At 43.2% G+C, this 19,640-nt stretch overlaps 1 protein-coding gene across 2 annotated transcripts; it reads right to left on the reverse strand.

Annotated features, from left to right (window-relative positions):
- Positions 1–347: 347 nt before the first annotated feature.
- LOC125309289 (sorting nexin-16-like) lies at positions 348–19,435 on the reverse strand. 2 transcript variants are annotated; one of them, XM_048266094.1, is made up of 9 exons: positions 19,270–19,435; positions 18,616–18,716; positions 17,699–18,136; positions 11,994–12,080; positions 11,715–11,863; positions 10,623–10,692; positions 9,495–9,631; positions 3,034–3,150; positions 348–2,889 (listed from the first exon to the last, which is right to left on the reverse strand). In XM_048266094.1, exons 3-9 carry the CDS (start codon positions 18,023–18,025, stop codon positions 2,814–2,816), a joined length of 963 nt encoding a protein of 320 aa, XP_048122051.1. In that variant the 5' UTR covers positions 18,026–18,136; positions 18,616–18,716; positions 19,270–19,435; the 3' UTR covers positions 348–2,813. The 2 variants fall into 2 exon arrangements, with proteins under 2 accessions (XP_048122051.1, XP_048122052.1); XM_048266095.1 differs by lacking the exon at positions 18,616–18,716.
- Positions 19,436–19,640: the final 205 nt, after the last annotated feature.

Consider the following 19,640-nt stretch of genomic DNA (forward strand, 5'->3'; position numbering starts at 1 on the left):
CGCGAACGCTGTATTGTACATGTAGGACACCATGTGACTGGCTTGGTGTAGTGGGGTTAAAGTTCAGTCTCGTCTTTATAGTGATTAACTCAAATATGATGAAGATCCTTCAACAACCTTCTATGCAGTTGTAGGTGTGGGGATATTTACATACATTCCATCCTCTTACTTTGCAAACTTGACAGCTGGAGGACAAATAAAAGCCTTTCTTTCCACACTCACATTATCATGACAGAAATTGGAATATTTATCAAAAAAAGTGCAAGGACCAGGGAATTTTCATCTATAGATGCTCACGTTAAACATGCAGAAATAATAATTCACAATAATTCATAAATTCACAAACATTTATAGAAAAACACGTTGACTGATTTATTATTACCTGACAGCGTTAGTTTAGTGAAGTGTGAAATAAGAAAGTTACAATACGATTATCTCTTAAGTTTACATCGGTTTCCTGAACCCAAAGGCTTCTTGCCCATTCCCGGCCTGCAAGCACAGAAGTCTCAAAAGAAACCAGGATAAACAAAATCTAAACAAATGCAAAGAGTCAGACAACAGCAGCAATTCCAGGAGAAGAATTGACCCTCTTTGTCATAGCTCACATGAAGTGTGGTGAAGTGTTTTGGGGGTAGTGACTTTTGTTTTTACATTCTCTCAGTATTCCGTATTGTGAACACAAACATACCCTGACCGACACACATGTAAGGATGTCCACTTATCTTCATACAGAATCTTCTCCACACACATGTAAGGATGTCCTCTTATCTTTGCTCATGCGTACAGAATCTTCTCCACACACATGTAAGGATGTCCTCTTATCTTTGCTCATGCGTACAGAATCTCCCATCCAAAAGCACTGTTTATTTGTGAGTGGATTGATGGTTAGGTTGGTGAGGATTTCTAGGTCCACTCTTGACGGTCCCTTTCTCCCGAAGTGGACTGCATTGTGCCTTGCCATAGAGTTTTGTCCCCTCGCAGGGCAAATTCCTCATGAGGGCCTTTCACCCTTTACGGTCATAAACCAGGAGTGCCAAACGTTATCGACAAAGGCCTACGGTCGCGGCATATTTCCGTTCCAACAATGCCACCTCACAACTGCACTACCTGACCATCTGATCCCAGCCTGACCACACATGACTGGGGCTGTGTGGGCAGTTGCTATTGAGCATCTGTGAAGAGAACTGGACAGCCCTCAGGAAGGGGGGGGCAAGCAAGGCACTGTCCATGATGAGAGCCGACCTTGGTGACACACACGGTGAAGTAAAGCTATGCAGATAGACAGACACACACACACACACACACACACACACACACACACTAAATATGAGTGAGTGTGCAGGTGTGAGGAGAAGGCACTACGATTTAGAGAAAGCCAAGATTAGTTTACCCAGAAGCCCCCAGGGCAGTAAAGTGCATCATGTGATCTGGGCTGGGCTGCAGGAGGAGCCGCCCACAACCAGGACTGAGTTCAGTTGCCACACGGACTGACAGACAGACAGACTGCACAAGACCACGACACAAACACACCTGGCTTTGTCTATGGCTTTTCTTGATTTCAAGATTTTCTTGCAAATTTCAACACAAAACAGCTGCAGACTATGGCTTTAAGTGGTGACCTATGTATACACACACACACAAACAAAAAAACCCACACATACACACCTAGTGTGTGCGTGTGTGGAGGGGGGTGCATGGTAGTGCCAGGAGAGGACTAGCTCCCCATTAAGACAGTTAGTTTCCTGTAGCAGCTGAGATGCTTAGATTGCCTTGCCATTGACCCAGTCGTCCTATAGCAGAAGACCAGCAATGTTGTCCACTGAATAGCCTTTTTAAGACTACTGCCATAGTAGAGCATGTACAATGCCCATCATGTATTTATCATGGCCACTATTGAGTTATAGTAAATACGGAGTAATCATGAAATAAGCAGGACTGCAAATGTACACCACACATGGATACATGCATGCACAAATATTCAAGCATACATACATACACACACACACACACACACGTGCACGAGCGTGTGCACACATACACACACACACACTCTTCCGTTTCCTATAGTGCAAGCAATGCATTCAAACATCTAACATACCTATTTAAAAGCATTATCAAGTGTCTCGTAATGGAAGATGGGCCAGTGCTGTGAGATGGTGAAATGGGTGATGGCTGTGAAGGCAGTGTTATTCCAAACAACACCAAACCAAACGTACATGAGTCACGTAGAGTCCTGATTGGCAAATGGCCGCCCTAACCACGGGTGCCACACAGTACTGGACGCCAGATTATCCCTTCTCTCCTCGGCAGGCCAGACTGGGAGTGCTGCTGCGCTGCGCCGTCACCACAGCATGGCATGGCAACCCGCCATAGCAACCAGCAGTTCATTGGACAGATCCAGGGTCAGGTCAGGGCTGCTCTGATCCAAGCTGCACACGATCAAAAAGCTCCAGCTGTCCCACCACACATGCGCACACACACACATGCACGCACACACACACGCACACAAACGCACACGCACACATGCACACAGCAGCCACGGACACACACACACACACACAGCAGTCATGGCAAGTGCATGTGGCGGCGTTAACGCTTTCTTATGTGAGCCTTGGGTCCCATTTCCACACATTCCCGTACATGTGGCCCTTCTGTCCTTCTTCTCAGCCTGCGCTGCGGTGGTTAGCGAGGCTCCAAGCCACAGACGTGGAGAACTCCCAAATCATAAAGGAGAAGATGCAGGGCCGTAAGAGAAAAAAGAAAGAGGGAGAGGAGGAGAAAGAAGATGAGGAGGAGGAGGAGAGCAGTCTGGATTAGTGCTCCAACTGGGTGACCTGGATGACTGGGGGGGAGCAGCTGGACGACACCGGACGACACCAGCACACTGACCTGAAAGAGGAAACGGAGAGATGGGACAAACTAGTGGCATTTTAAACTGGAGTATGAGTCAAAGTCAAAGTCTGCTTTATTGTCAATGAGATATACGTGTATGTGTGTATATGTGTGTGTGTGTGTGTGTGTGTGTGTATGTACCCGTTGTGTTGGGTTGTGTCCTGATCTGCCTCTGTGGTTGAGGACTCTGCGTCTACATCGAGATCCACTTCCACACTGCTCACACTGCCCGGGGCTGATACACATAGACTCTTCCCACTGCAAAAAGCACACACACACACACACACACTTTCAGAATGTACCAATAAGAGGAATGTGAGCGTGTGTGTATTTACAACAGGTCTATGCATGTGTGTGCGTGTGTGTGTGGAGTTAGGAGTCCTCTAGACTTCTTTTAAGCTGTCTCAGAGGTGGAAAGTTGCGTTCGTTGGGGGCAGGGCTGGATTAACAATTCATAGACCCTTGGGAACAAATGTCTGATGGCCCCCCCTGCCCCCCAGCCAACGTGAATCGGGCGGTCAGTTAATAGGCCCATTTAAGGCACGAGCGCATCTGTGAGGCCAAGCCTCACCAAGTAGCCCGTTTGTTTACAACTAACATTACATTTAATTAAACTGCTTATAGGCTATGCCGAAATAGTTTCAACATTTTGAATATCAGTGTCGGGTGAATTAGGAAATGCCTTATGGCTGAAAGCTGCTTGGGATCCCCCCTGTCAAGCAATAACCATACAAAAAGTTAAAAACAGATGACATGATGCGCATCACTGACATAATGCGCAAATAATATAGCCTAGATATTCCAATATATTCGAATACATGTGTTTATTTGAGAGGGGATATTCGAACGTAATTTCTGATCAATTTTGACAGCCCTAGTCCACTGTAGGCTACGCCAATCGTCTATTAACACCTTCCACCTAACCCCGGTGAGTGGGGGTCGCTATAATGCGTGTGAAATAGCACCATTGAGTAGCCTATCTTGAAATAGCCTTAAAATCTTTCCGTGTTGTGTGCCTTCTGGTTTCTTCACCTACTGATTTCCTTTTGCGCTGCGTATGCGCTGCAGCAGTTGTCAGACATTCACAAACAAGTTGTTTTAGGCGGTTTGAAGTCGCTTTTACGCCATTTCGGCTACATTACAGTCACGGACAAAAGACATGTAAAAAATATATGTTTTGAAAACTAGCATTAAACTGGATCCGATCCCGCAAAAGCAACACACGCGTGACTCTCTCCATCCTGATTTCCTACTCTTTGAGCCAACTAATATGTTACGCGAATCAATTAACTATTGTAGGCATTAATTAATAACGTAGGCAACACCCAGGTAACATGTTGTCCAGGCTATCTGAAACAAGGGGTTGCCTCTCATCTACAACAACTGGTTACCTTGGGCTGCTACAGTTGTCAGTGCACTGTGCACAGTAGGCCTATGCTACTCTTTGTGGTTGATCAACTAAAAATAAAAGATGTATTTGGTGATGACGTTATTGTAGGCCTAGTAGACCTAAATTCTGAGAAATTAAATGGTACGAGAAACGATCTACATAGCGCACCATACCGCGATGTCTTCAAGGCTTGAATGAAGGGAGTTTGCAAAAATTAGTGTATTTTTCAAGTCAATAAACATTCTTAATTTTCAAATGTCTTTGTCAGGGAACATCTGACTTTTAAAAACCATAGGCCTGGTAGTCGCTCAGACAAGGAGTTATAAGATAAAAGGCAATACCATTTGTGTCACCTAATGCAGTTCAGTGAATTAGCAAGATACCATCAGAAGCCAACAATCATAAAGCACTACAAGACGCTCACCCCTGGGCGCATGAAGCTGTCTGCGTGTTGTAGGCTAGATTTTATGGAGTTCTTTCTATCTGCTTTACTTTTGTGAGTTGCGACCACCTAGGCTATGTTATAGACATTCTATGAGGTACCAGTGTTTAGCTGTGTCACAAAACGATAAGCTTTGTCAGACTACTTTTAAAATGATATTCAGGGCTATATACATTTTAAACATTCTGGGCTGAAGACCCGACAAAGCCTTGTGTTAATTCTTCAGGTGGGAAGTGTCAGGAATTTTCATACGAGAGACACTCTCATTGGTGGTTAGTATATGGAGTAGGGAATTGACAGCAACATATCCAATCACATTATGAGAGATGCTGAATTTAACATAAACTGCAATGTTTGATTTTAAATTAATGTAAATTTAGCCGGGACTGTAAGCTGGCACACGTGGGTTCTCAATGTTTTCAGTAGGTCCCCGAGAGACGGAGCACCCGCGGTCAGGGCTCTACACTTTTTTTTTTCAGGAGCACTTGTGCGCCCAAGTTAAAAAAAATTTAGGAGCACAGAAAAAAATTTGGGCGCAGTCAGTTCTGTACTTAACTTACACATAATCTAACATTATACTGCAGCTAACAGTTAAAACATGCCAGTGCACCAATTGCGAATATTAAGAATGACTGACAACATTTAGGCTACAGGAAACAGGATTTTAAAGATCAGTGCCTACTTTATTTTCAGTCTGTTCTATTATCCTACATTTTGTTAATGTAAAATAATATAATACCATATTTGCATTTAGCCTGTATATCAAGTATCCTGCCAAATGTAGGCTAATTTATTTATTTGTGAATCCATCTATAGCTAAATCAAATATGCCCATGGTGACCTATCTGACTCCATACATCATTTTTACTCGCATGTGCAATGTGAACGTCTGGGATTGGGGAGAGCACTAAATGCTCTTCTGAATAAGCACAAAGTCAAGCCTTAAATGAAAAACACTCTTTAATAATCAAAAAAATAAACGCTAATGAAGTAAACTTGTGACCATCAAAAATCGTTTAACAGCTCCGTGATAACAGGACGTAACAGGAAGGCATTTGGCTGAGCAACGGAGGTTAATATGCTCTATATTTTGTCCAAATGATGTCTGTCTATCATCGTTGCACTCGGAGAAAACCAGAATGTTTAATTAAGTGTGCTTGCAAAGCAGCACACTTATTGTTCTTTTTAAGTTTTCTTATTATTCCTGTTTTGGCCAGCTCCTGCTACTAGACCTTTTGAGATATCGCCACCGGTCCAACTCTGGAATGTCCGGCCGGAACCGGTGTAGTGTGGAAATTGAAAATGATGTCACTGACCCTTGTCATTCTTCCGCCATATTGGATTGAATAGAAAGCGAAACTAAAGTTTCACAGGTCACAAATTTGGTCCGAACTTCACAAAACTTGACGTGACGATCCTTGGACCAAGCCTCACGGAAGTTACAGAAAGGATTTTTGATTTTCAGAAGCGTTTGCCCGTCACAGCCAAACGAAATCGGCGGCGAAGCTCCGAAACAGGAAGTTGTCCATATCTCAGGAACACTGTCACTTATCGATACCACATTTTGTATATGAACTCGGGACTCCAATGTGAGGATGCATAAGCTAAAAAAAAAAAGACAATATTCCAAACGTTTCCACCATTTGGCAAACCACCCATAGGTATTTGATAACTATCACCTTTAACCTTTGTAGTTGCACTTCTACCACAATGTCTTCCAAGTATGCACAATGTCTCTGGCCAGCCACAATGTCTCTAGGCATCCTTGCCCAATCATGAAATCCTTGCTCAGCCATGGGATAGTATGGACTTACGAACTGAAATGGTAAGGAGAACATTAGCTATTTATTGCTGACGTAGTACAGTTATTTTCACATTGATGGTATTCAAAATATTTTTTTTTCATTATAGTTAAAAATCATGATGGGAGAGTATTATTACAAATGTTACAAGTATGCAAATTCATATGTTTACGGGCAATTAGGTTTTACTGTGTTGTTTTGTTGTAAAGACATGCAAGGCATTCTGGGCCATGTAATGAGTGGTGGTCGGCAGCACTCCATACATATTAATATGAATAGGTGTTTCTGTAAACCTAGGGACAATAAACAGCTATCTCTGTTACAAAAACGAGCTGGTAATCGCTCATTGAAGAGGGAACTATGATAAAAAGATTGTTTTCCTAAAAGCATGGAGTTGACGAAAGAATAAGCAGGAAATGTCACGTTAATGTTAAATACATCTGAACGCTAGGTGGCAACGTTTAGTGAAATTACATTTCACTAAATACGGTGTGAGCTTTACACGTAAGGAAGGTGCAAATATTATGTAATTTATCATGGGAAATTATTGGAAATGTTATTTCTTGTTTATTCTAATTGCAAACCACACACATCCATTCTTAATCACACATACACTTGTAATACCTTGAAAAGACTCTCATTTCGTTTATTTGATGTTGCCTAGCAACACAGCCTTCAGAGCAAAGATTCTAGAACAGGGCTTCAGCAGAGCCCGTTCTTATTAGACATTCTCTGGCTTCAGAGAGACACGTTTTCGTGGCCAAGAACCTAAAATCGTTAACCAAATATTGCTTTATTAGGGCAGGGCAGGCATATTTCTGGCTATTAAATTATTTCTAAACCAGTCTGCAAAAGTCTGTAGTGAAGTCTGTGTAGGGTTTTCCAGCTCCATTTCTTTTTACGAGACACACTGCTCACTTGAGACCTCTGCCGGCTGTTGCAGCGTCGTTGCAGCGTCGTTGCAGCGTCGTTGCAGCGTCACTGGAAAAATACAAATTAAAGTCGCGTGATCCTGCGCGCGGACCGCGAGGGAAGCTGGCCAAGTCGAAACACTGCCCACTGTACACAATATAGCCGCTTGTGTGAATAGAGTCTGGTGACTCTCGATTGGGAAACGTTTCCAACATTTGCATCGCAACAGGCACTAACTTGTTTTTTCAAGTTTTTCAGTAATAGGAACCTGCTTTTGGAATGACTTACCGATAGAAATAAAAACACAAACAGAACTGACAACATTTAGCAGTAAGGTAAAACATTGGCTGAAAGTAAATCAAGGATGTGACCACTAAGACACGCACACTCGCACACACATACACACACTCCATTGTCTATGTTTTACTGTACTGTCTGTGTAGATGCCTGGCTGTTCCCATAGGTGAGTTTGCGGGAGGTTGGGTATTATGTGATGTGATGTTTTGCGTCTGTGTTATTGTATGTTGTGTGTAACTGGCTGTTCGCATAGGTAAGAGTTTGCGGGTGGCTAGGAATCTGGGGGTTGTATTGTATGTGATTTGCTGTCTGTGTTATTGTATTTGTGTATGTTGTGACTGGCTGTCCGTATAAGTGAGAGTCTGCGGGCGGTTGGGTGTCTGGGGGTTATGTTACGTGACTTGCTGTTTGTGATGTTCCTATGTATGTATAAGTATAAGTATATATACTCTTTTGATCCTGTGAGGGAAATTTGGTCTCTGCATTTATCCCAATCCGTGAATTAGTGAAACACACTCAGCACACAGTGAGGTGAAGCACATACTAATCCCGGCGCAGTGAGCTCCCTGCAACAACAGCGGCGCTCGGGGAGCAGTGAGGGGTTAGGTGCCTTGCTCAAGGGCACTTCAGCCGTGCCTACTGGTCGGGGTTCGAACATGTTGTGGTTGTCCTGATGTGCATGATTAGGGTATTAACACTAACATTACCCTTCATGTTTTGTTGGTCTCTATGTGTATAGAGAGGTGTATGCACACGTATACTACACTTTTTAGAATACTTTTAGACTACAATATGTTTTTAGAAAGGTCTGACCAGGGACTGGGGTTGCAAATTAGTCAACTGGCTAGAAACCTTTTATGTAACACATCTACAGGCATTGTTATGGCATTGACTGTGATATCTATGTATGTAATAATGTGCGCTGCATTGTCCCTGACAAATAAACTAATAAATAAAATAAAATAAATAAAAAACTTTGAAATCAGCCTTACCAGAATCAGAAATTCCTAATGTTACTTCCTACCTTACCTAAAATTTACAAACTGACAATAAACAGCAACAGTCAGGAAACCTGAGTGGGTCTACCTTTGCTGTAAATAAATGTCTGCATTTTCCAACTGCATTCTTTGTTGTTTGCAGGTGTTGCTGTTTCTGTTTATCACATTAAGTTTCGGTTTCGTCTCCCCCTCTCGTCGCTGATTGGCCTGAATTTTTTCTTGTCTGAGGGAAACGGTTATGAACTGTCCCTGAAAAAAAATCTAGGTGGGCGGGGCCAGGCTAGTGCATTGGTGTCTCTATGAAGTGGACAGAGTGAGACTGAGGATATTGAGACCGAGATTGAGTGTGTGTATTCTTAGGGCGCAATCACACTAGACCGTTTGGTTCAGACCCAAGTTCGTTTGGACTGATTGTTCTGTGGTTTTTGTTAATGTGAATACAGTCCACCGAACCCGGGTGTGCACCAGGGTCCGCTAGAAAACGGGGGTCTGGGGTAAGGTTTGTTAGAACTCCAGTGCCATTTGAATGTTATCTGTTCCAAAACCAGAAAATAAACTACCATTATTGCGACGTTGCCAAGCGATATTAGTAAAAAGAAGCTAGTGTTGGACATAAACGGACCCAGGTCCGCAAAACAAAAATGTCATGTGAACAGAGACCAGCTGAGTAATCGCACTTGGGTGTGGTCCAGTTGAACGGACCCAGTGTGATTGCACCCTTAGAGAGTAGTCCGGGGAGCGTGGGGATGCTCTGCTCCTACCTGAGCTTCTGCTGCAGGAGCTGGATGGTGTCGTCACGCTCCTGCAGCTGGCTCCTCAGCTGGCTGATCTCCCGCTGCTTATCCACAAGTTCCTGCTGCAGCCGGTAGTTCCCCTCCTCCAGCGTCTCGCAAAACGCCTGACAGAGGAATACAGGGTGGGGGGGGGGGGGTGGAGAGAGAGAGGGGGAGAGAAAGAGAGTAAGAGACAAATAGAGTAATATAAGATAAGATAAGATAATCCTTTAATTGTCTCCCAAATTGTCTCTTGCGTCCAAGACAGTGAAGGAAAAGAGACTTACAGACAACCCCCCCACCCATACATCTTCAGTAAGACATGCAACAAATACACATTCCTTTTGCATGCTTCCCTGCACCATACCTGTTCGAGCCCATGTGGGAAAGCACTACCACTGTGTACAGCCATTTATCACAGTAACAGACAGTCTTATCATCCTAGTACACACTATTGCTAAATACATAAAATAAATAAATACAACAAGGATAACCTATTCTCCTATTCTAATGGGAAGCCACAGTTCTTACGAATAGTTACATAGTCCTTGTGTAATGTATATAGATAATATAGAGTAATAAAGAGAAAGAGAGAAAGAGAAAGAGAGAGAGAGAGAGAGAGAGAGAGATTAAAGATGTACAGAAACACAATGGGTTACAAAATGACCTATAAGAAGTATTTGACTCAACTAATCACAAGAGAATTGTTCTTGTGACCCAGGCTACTCAGTGTGAGCCAGACTGGTGTTATTCCCAAATAATCAACCCTCTGATCCCCACAGCTGAAAATATGCTTTAGAAATATAATCTGGCGCACACACACACACACACACACACACACACACACACACACACACTTTTACAGTGTTGCAGCAGGCTGAGGGTTGTTAAGCAAGTAAAAGTTACAACCTTGGCAAGCGTGTGTGGAGGAAATGGCCCAGGAAGAGTTGCTTTCCAAAGGAAATGACAAGCACATTATTGTTCACTGAAAGTTACCATAGTGCACTGCACTGCTGTGAATGTCAAATCAAAGCAACTAGCTGGTGCTCTACCCCATCTTGGCTGTTCTTACAACTAGCTGGTGCTGCTGCTCTACCCCATCTTGGCTGTTCTTACCCGACTCTCCTCCAGACTGTCAAAGGGTCCTGGGGGGTCATCCAGACACAGGAACTCCCTCACCGGTGTGCTGCAGGTGCGCGCGCATACACGCACACACACACACACACACACACACAAACAAACAAACAAACCATATTCAGATGGGAATTCATACATTTGAAAAAAAAACATGAGGGGCCCTATATCTTGGCGATTCAGAAATGGATGGTCAGAGGCGTAAAGCTTAAGGGCGTGTCCAGTCACAGATTTTGTGATCAGACATCAGGCACATTGTTCAAAAGGGTTGTTTCTTCTGTTTCTTAATCAGTCCTGAGTGTGTTTTGGGTGTAACATCCTTTAAACCAATGAGAATGACATCTGTCATTCTCTTTAACAGCAAGCAGTGCAACTTCAAAAAGTGCATTGGTATTTTGACAGTCAGCGGCGCATTTGAAGGAATCTGTTTGCACACGAGACGTCCGTGTATGGAACACAGGGATTCCACTAAACCATGCTTTACTAAAACCTGTTTTCGACTAGCAGAGTATAGCCTATATCTGCACTCACCTATTATTTGAACTAATAGGCAAAGTGAAACTTCACCGTGGACTCATTGTCAACAACAAAACAGTTCTACACAGTTATTTACTTTCACTATTGACTGACAAGGGGTTATCATCGAAAACATAGCCTGAAAAAAACAACACTTTCTCCAATAATGTTGAAATGACTGAATACAAATCCTAAAGATATTTATCCTGCAGAGGAGTTGTTTGGGACTGGTTGCTAAGGGCTGCTTACATCTTGTGACAGTGTGTCTTCAGCTGTGCTTTTGACGCCTTTCGCTATAGACCAGGTTTTTCTTGGTCAATGTGGCGTAATGATTTGTAGAGGGTGTAAGATAGCGATTTTTGGATCATGCGCCAGATACCCTTGGGCGCAAGGTTTAATAAAAGTGGAGCACATGGCTAATTCTTTATTCTTGGGCCGAACACTTTATTGAGTGTAAGATAAGAATAAGCGTTGCGTTACGCTTTCCGCCGGTTGTAAGGTGTAAGGGCACTAAGAGATAACAGGCACAATCCAGTAGGATGAAGACCCCGCACCCACCAGTTAGCAATGTCTTTGTGGGCCACCAGGTTCTGCAGGAAGGCCTGAAGGCCCAGTTGTCGATCCTCGAGGAAGTCACACTCATAGTTGTCTTTAAACCAGCGCTTGGGTGGCAGGGCCAGACGGAAGCCCGGAAACATCTCCTTTAGCTGATACACACACACACATACACACACACACACACACAGTCTATCGTGTACATCTGACTTTGTAAACTGGTATTGCATGCCATTCTAAGACTGACTGAGGTTAGTGAGAAAGTGTGTGTGTGTGTCTGACCTTGTCATTAAGCCGTGAGAAGTCTGCGTAGCGTCTGAAGATCACCCAGCTCTCCTCACTGTTCTTCTTCACAAGAACTTTGTACACCTGCAGAGTAGAGAAACGCACAGGTAAACTATGGCGCAAGACACAGTGAACACAATCTGTCAGAATTTCCCCACGCAGTCTTTCAAACGGTCATCCCTTCAGTTGAAATTCCACCTAAGCCTAGAGTAGTCCATTGGAATGTATCACCTAGGCCTTTAAAACTATGCTAACTTGTAGAGACTCAACAAACAGCCAGCATAAACCATCCTAAAAGCCAAATGAGGACAGTACATCTCCTGTTTGACTCGACTTTCTAGTCAACTCCTTTGAATACAGTGTTTCCCATTCATTGACTTATTTGTGGCGGCCCACCACAATATCAACATTGACCACCACACAATGATTTTCCAGGTTGTACTAAATTGTGCTTAAATCTGGTTAGCATCATAACCACGCTGCGCTAATTTGCTAAAAACTGTTGCATTCAAGTTAATTCTGCAAACCTACCACCACAAATAGAATTCAATTCTGTGGGAAACTAGTGTTAATTTCGTCAGACGAGAGGAAATATGTTCGTCAACAACCTTTTTTTTCATGACTTAGACGAGACAATGACGAGACGGCAGTAATGTCCTGAAACACTGACTAAGACTATCTTAAGATGCATTATTGTTGACGAAAAAAGACGAGACTAAAATGTTTTGCATGAAATAAAAACTAAGATAAAATCTCTCTTCATTTTCGTCACAAAATGAGAAGACAGAATATCTAGCTGTTACGCTTTCAAAATATTCAATGAGTTCATACGCTAAACAGCTTTCCTGTAGGCTAGTCCACGCGTTGTTGCTGCAACCCTGTGGCTGCAACATCTAAACTACATGGAACAAGAACACTGGAGATTTCTGCCAGAGTTAGCAAGCTAACTACCTAAGCCAGTGGTCCCCAAACTTTTATTTCCGAGGGCCAGCTCAAAATGCCTGGCTCTAAGAGAGGGCCAGAAACTCGGAGTATATCAGTAACCATAAATAGCTTAGTGCTGTGAACAGTCTACCTTAGTTGAATATTCCATTACATTTAATCATAGGCTACTGTTATTTAAAACCATTGCTAGCTGTGTTTATATTGCCATCATGCCATTTCAGTGTAAAATGTAGCTCAAATGAAATATTCAAAATGTGTGAACTCTGAACTCTTTGCATACACAGCTCAAATTGTGAACAAGCAATATCCTACAAATAATTTAAAGTTCTCAAACTATGAGAGTTTTATGAAGTGCTGGCAAAAACATCTGAAATGACCACTTTCACTCACCTGATGAGAACTTTGTGAATTGTGAATTTGTATAACATTTGAACGAGTGGATACAAAATATAAATAATTATCCCAGAAAGTCCCAGAAATATGATTTGAATAGAAGTTAGTTAGTTATTAGCAATTAATTGATAAACTTTTACTACTAAAACTTTTACTACTAATACTTTGAGCACTGATACAGTCAGCATAGGCCTCTTACATTGTTTGCAAGTAGGCCTACATTTCATTCCGTTTTCGATGGCAACAGCCAACACAACCACCAGTGGAACAGCGCCAAAACAACCACCAGTGGATAAAAAGAGTATTACATGTGTACTGTTAAGACTCGCTATAGAGAATGAATGGGGGAATTACGGAGGTTATAGTTTGACAATGTCATACTCCCATGCCACAATGTCATACTCCCATACGGGTCATACTCCCATGCCACAATGCTACATACCCAGAAGTTGAAGCTTCTCTCATACAAATTAACATCCCCCAGAATGTCCATACGAAAATGTTCATCATGTAATGTCAACTATTTAACTAGTTAGACTGATGATGCAAAGTTTGCTAGCAAGTAAGCTAATATGGAAAGTTCGCTAGCAAGTTAGCTATGGCTAAGATGGAGAGTCTGTTTGGGGAATGTGTTGTGTTTACGATATCGCCATCTAGCTAGGGCGGAGTAAAACATTAATACTTTGGCCTACGACAGTGTTTCTCAAACTTTTTCAGTTTCAGGACCGCTTTAACTAACCCTAGCTAAAAAAAAAAAAAAAAAAAAAAAAGATTAGACCTACTTCAACAGTAGCCTATAATTAGTCTACACAATAGGCCTACTCACTGAACCACCTTGCTTATAGTCTTTGCACTTTGCTTATTGTGTGGATTCATACTGTATGATTTAAACTGGCATATCTTACATAGACAGTGTTGCAGAAGTGTTTTTACATACAAGTTGGTTCAATATTGCAAACAACTAATAGTATATTTTACCACGTCTGCTCGCGGACCACTTGGGATAGCTTGCGGACCACCAGTGATTCCCAGACCACACTTTGAGAAACACTGGTCTACTTAATCATGACAGTGGTCCAGTCAAATCTTTTACTGTCTATGGTCAAATCCCAGCCGAGCTATAACTGTAGCTCGACTTACCTGTGCATGTAAACATACAGACAAAAAATCAGAATGAGCAATTATAACAGACGAGTAGCCTTGTGGACACACAATATTGTTGGAAAATTTAGATGTGTGAAACACTATTTGACTCAAATGGTATTCAGAAATAATTTGTTATAAAAATAAAGACTAAAATGTGTTGACTAAAACTGACTAAGACTAAGATACCTCTAGTTTTCTTTTGACTAAAACTAGACTAAAATGACGAGACTTTTAGTCGACTAAAACTTGACTAAAAAAAATGATTTTTGAATGACTAAATATGACAAAGACTAAAAGGGACATTTCGTCACAAGACTAAGACTAAATTAAAAATAGGTGACAAAATTAACACTATGGGAAACACTGGAATATTTTAAGAACATTCCTGAAAATTCGGCCCAAGAAATGTGCATCTCTGTGTGCATTTCCATCCACTGCACTGTGGATGGAAATGCAAATTAAGCCAAATTAAAAACACCACACTAGGCTATGCAAATAAACTCATCAACTATAACCGCATTATAACTGTGTAAAAATCTGGCCCCCTCTAGTGAACCTAATTTTTAAGCACATTAGAAGATTGAGTGCAAATGTCAAGCGTTTCCATTCAGGATTCCTTAATTGAATAATCAAAATGTGCATTAAAAAAAGTTAGATGGAGGCCCTGCTAGTGAGATCAGTACTGGTCACACTGTGAGTCAGCCCGGGTGGGAATGGGCAGGCTGTGTGTGGGTGGGGGACTGACACCAGAGATGAGGCATGAGGGGGAAACCCATCATGTCTGATGTGATGCTGACGGGGCACCTCTCCTAGAGCATACACACAGCACCTCATTTCCTAGACAATACACACAGCACCTCCTCTCCTAGACAATACACACAGCACCTCCTCTCCTAGACAATACACACAGCACCTCCTCTCCTAGACAATACACACAGCACCTCCTCTCTTAGACATACACACAGCACCTCCTCTCCTAGACAACACACAGCACCTCCTCTCCTAGACAATACACACAGCACCTCCTAGAGCATAAACACAATACAATACACAACAATACAACAATACACACAGCACCTCCTCTCTTAGAGCATCCAGACGGCACCTCCTCTCATAGAGCATACAGACAGCACCTCCTAGAGCATACACATGGCACCTCCTCTCCTAGAGCATACAGACAGCACCTCCTAGAGCATACACACAGCCCCTCCTCTCCTAGAGTATACACACAGCACCTCCTCTCTTAGAACATCCAGACAGCACCTCCTAGAGCATACACACGGCACCTCCTCTCCTAGAACATCCAGACAGCACCTCCTAGAGCATACACACAGCACCTCCTCTCCTAGAGCATAGACAGCACCTCCTCTCCTAGAGCATAGACAGCACCTCCTCTCTTAGAGCATCCAGATGGCACCTCCTCTCTGTCAGTAACCCATCACACGTTGTAGCCTTGACCATCCGCTAACTTGATGCTGATAGAGCACCTCTCCTAGAGCCTACGCATGAATCTGCACCTCCTCTCCTAAACAATACACACACAGCACCTCCTCTCTTAGAGCAGCACCTCCTCTCCCAGAGCATCCAGACAGCACCCCCCTCTCATAGAGCATACACACAGCACCTCCTCTCTTAGAGCATCCAGACGGCACCTCCTCTCATAGAGCATACAGACAGCACCTCCTAGAGCATACACACGGCACCTCCTCTCCTAGAACATCCAGACAGCACCTCCTAGAGCATACACACGGCACCTCCTCTCCTAGAGCATAGACAGCACCTCCTCTCCTAGAGCATAGACAGCACCTCCTCTCTTAAAGCATCCAGATGGCACCTCCTCTCTGTCAGTAACCCATCACACGTTGTAGCCTTGAGCATCCGCTAACTTGATGCTGATAGAGCACCTCTCCTAGAGCCTACGCAGACAGCCCTGCTAGCTTTGTGCTATTGTCAAACATGTCACTTAAAGTGGACCAAAAGCCTAGGAAATGTGAGAGCTCAGCAGATTAGCTGAAATATGACCAGATATGCACTATACAAAACAGGACGGGAACAAACAACAGAGTTGGGTGGAGACATGAGACAGCAATGGAACAAAATGAACAAAACAAAATGGACAGCTGGGGAAAAAAAAAACACAAAGAATAAAAATATGGTTTGTAAGTTGAAAACGAAATGTTTAAAGTAGATCTGAGAGACAATAATAGACAACTGGAAAGAAAGAAAATGTAGAGATGACACACAACTCTGTTTCTGACTTCATAAGTATTCTGTTTATTTGTTTGTGTTATTCTTTGTCTTTTTTTTCTGATTACAAGTCGGCTGCTACCGTAACATTAATGTCAAGTTAACGTTATTCCATTTGGCTAAAGAGCTTGCCATAACTAGACTATGTTGGGCCTCTGAAATCCTTCAACCATCCGTGAACAAAGCTGCACTTTCAATGTCTGGTCAGAAAGATTGCTCAGGGCAGTGGGCCTACTCTGCGAGAGATCTGCCGCTGCCACAACCACCAAGCTTCCCTGTGAGCTGCCATGCTAGCGTTAGCATTTAACGTTTGGTGCCTGGAGTCTGGATTGAATAAGGAACTCTGATAACGCCACGAACTATGAAACAACAAACCGTCGTTGTCAAAATCCACCGAGCTGCTGATCAGCAGGATCTCCCATCATGACTTCAGACTGTTCTGTGCTTCCAATGCTCTCCAACTGCCAGTAAATCCTCTGGGTTGGTCAGTTATAAAGACACAGCTGAGCCTTCACCTAAGTCATCCTTGCCCTTGGACATTTTTCAGCCAGTTAGATGCAACCAATTGGACTAATTTAACATGAAATTTTCTTTTTAAATTTTCTTTTTGACTTTTTATTATTTGTTAAAATGTTGTTTGTTGTCTGTCTTGTATGTTGTTCTTGTTTGGTGTCGTGGGTACGCTCGCGACTACCCGCTCCGTCGGGCATCTTTTGTCTTGTGTGTCAGTGTCTTGTATGTGGAGCTCTTTGGGTTGCACTCTGTGCATACAAATGCGCTAAAAGTGACTTGACTTGACTTTGTTGTCCTGAACCAGTAACGATGACATCAAACAGATCTAAAAATAGTGTAGTGAATGTGTTGCAAAGGAACACACCTGTTGCATAGCTATGCAGTCGGACATACACACAGAAAGTGTGTACGAGCAGAGTGCAGAGGCTCTCTTGGTCAACCACACAGCAGTAACTCACCGTGAACTTGGCCCTCTCCTCCATAACCTCGTAGCCCAGAATGGAGGGTGTGATTGGCCTCTCGTCTGAGCCGGCGGCTGTGGAGGAGGTCGAGTTGGCGTTGATTGGGAGTGGGCTGGTGCTGAACTCTACGCTTGGCTGGTCCCCTGTCAGGCAGGCGCGGGTCACAGGGCTCTGGCACTGCACTGGTGGGGTCTTGACCCCGTGACCCCTGGAGGACTCCGAGGAGCTCGAGACACTGCCCAGAGATGAGGTCCTCTGCGGCCGTCGAGGTTTCCTAGAACTCCCCTCCATAGGGATTGGTACTGGTACAAAGGGTGTAGCCATCGGACTGGCTCTTATCACAGAGGATGTCAAGTGTGTGTTGTGAGGAAGGCTTGGCAGGGCAACCTCGACCCTGTGGAGCTAGGGGTGGCTGCGCAGCTCATACACACACCACTGGCGCGCACACACACACACACACACACACAATAACTTAGTAATAATCTTGAAGTTACAAAAATATGGGCCATCAGACTAAAGGTGTGGTCAGCAATTCAATTTCGGGAAAGGCCCAATTAAATTGAATACCCCTCTCATCTAGAACAGAACTGAGGACCAATTTGCTCAATTTGAATAGTTTATTAAGGGCTGACACTACCTTTAAAAGAAAGACTAAATGGTGCGCGCAATTTGGTAGTGTCAATCCGAGCTACCTTTTCGATCCATATACCCCAAGATTAATTAAGCATTTTCCGTTTCTTACTACTGGGCATAATTAGCTCATGCTCGAAAATACATAGCCTACCCAGTGGAGTTATGATAGCCTAGGTCTATCTGCAATGTACACAAACACAGCATTGACACCCTTCAAATGAAAACAAATGACAAGCCTAACTCATGACTTTTGCAATGAGGTTACCTGTCGGCTTACTCACATGTTTACAACAGCGAGTCAAACAGCCGCTCCCTGTCGCCTTGAGCGAAAAACAGGATCACACGAACAGTGCGATGTGTTGCCACGAAGACCGACTCGAGGCTATGGAGTCACAAGGCGCAGGTAGCATCGTGGAGTCAGATCATCTTACACTACTGCGTCGTGAGCTACCTAGCGCTAAATCTGCCAAGAAGCACTAAAATGGCATTGTAAATCAGACATTGAAATAGAAAATGAATAGCAGATAGTGTGAAGTGAGTTCTGTGAGTTCTCTGGTGAGGCAAATCCCCCATTTGACTTGATACTTGATTAGCTTGACTGACAGCTGCAGGTAACCCAGATCGCGGTTAACGTTAGTTAACTCGGTTGATTCATACTAAACAGTGACACAGCTACAACCAAATCCTGGTAATTTTTAGATGAATAACTTTGATCACAAAACGAACTGAATGCACTCTCTACTAAGTACCTAACAAACTGCAACGTAGCAGCACAGCTAGCTAACTAGCTTCCCAAATGTGTTCGTTGGCAAGCAGGCAGGGTAGCCAGCTAATCCCAATGACACTGGTTGGTATCCTACGAAACTCCAAACCTTCATGCCAAGTACAAAGAAATGACCGTCGTATAGCTTGCAAGCCCAATGTTAGATACTCACCGGTGAATACCAGTTCTTCCTAGATGATATTCCGATATTTAAAACACCGGAGTACATTTAAAGCAATGAATTTCCAAACGTTCAGCTCATATAGTAAGAGACATCCTACTGCTGCTTGCTTGCTGCTGGTAACCCATTACGCGTTGTAGCCCTGACCATCCGTTCAGGAAAATGTGTTGCGTCATGACGTAAAATGCGCAGTCACAGACTTCTCGACTAAGCTGGGTGAAATCTATGTGAAATAGAACATAAACTAAACTAATATAACGGATCTCATCTTGTCGTATAGCCAGCTTGTGCACTACAAGCAAAATATCTCATCTTAATTAAGACCAGTCTGAGTCTAGTGTAGTATATATATTATAACTATA

Source organism: Alosa alosa, chromosome 16 (assembly GCF_017589495.1).
Source record: "Alosa alosa isolate M-15738 ecotype Scorff River chromosome 16, AALO_Geno_1.1, whole genome shotgun sequence".
Classification (NCBI taxonomy): Eukaryota; Metazoa; Chordata; class Actinopteri; order Clupeiformes; family Clupeidae; genus Alosa; species Alosa alosa.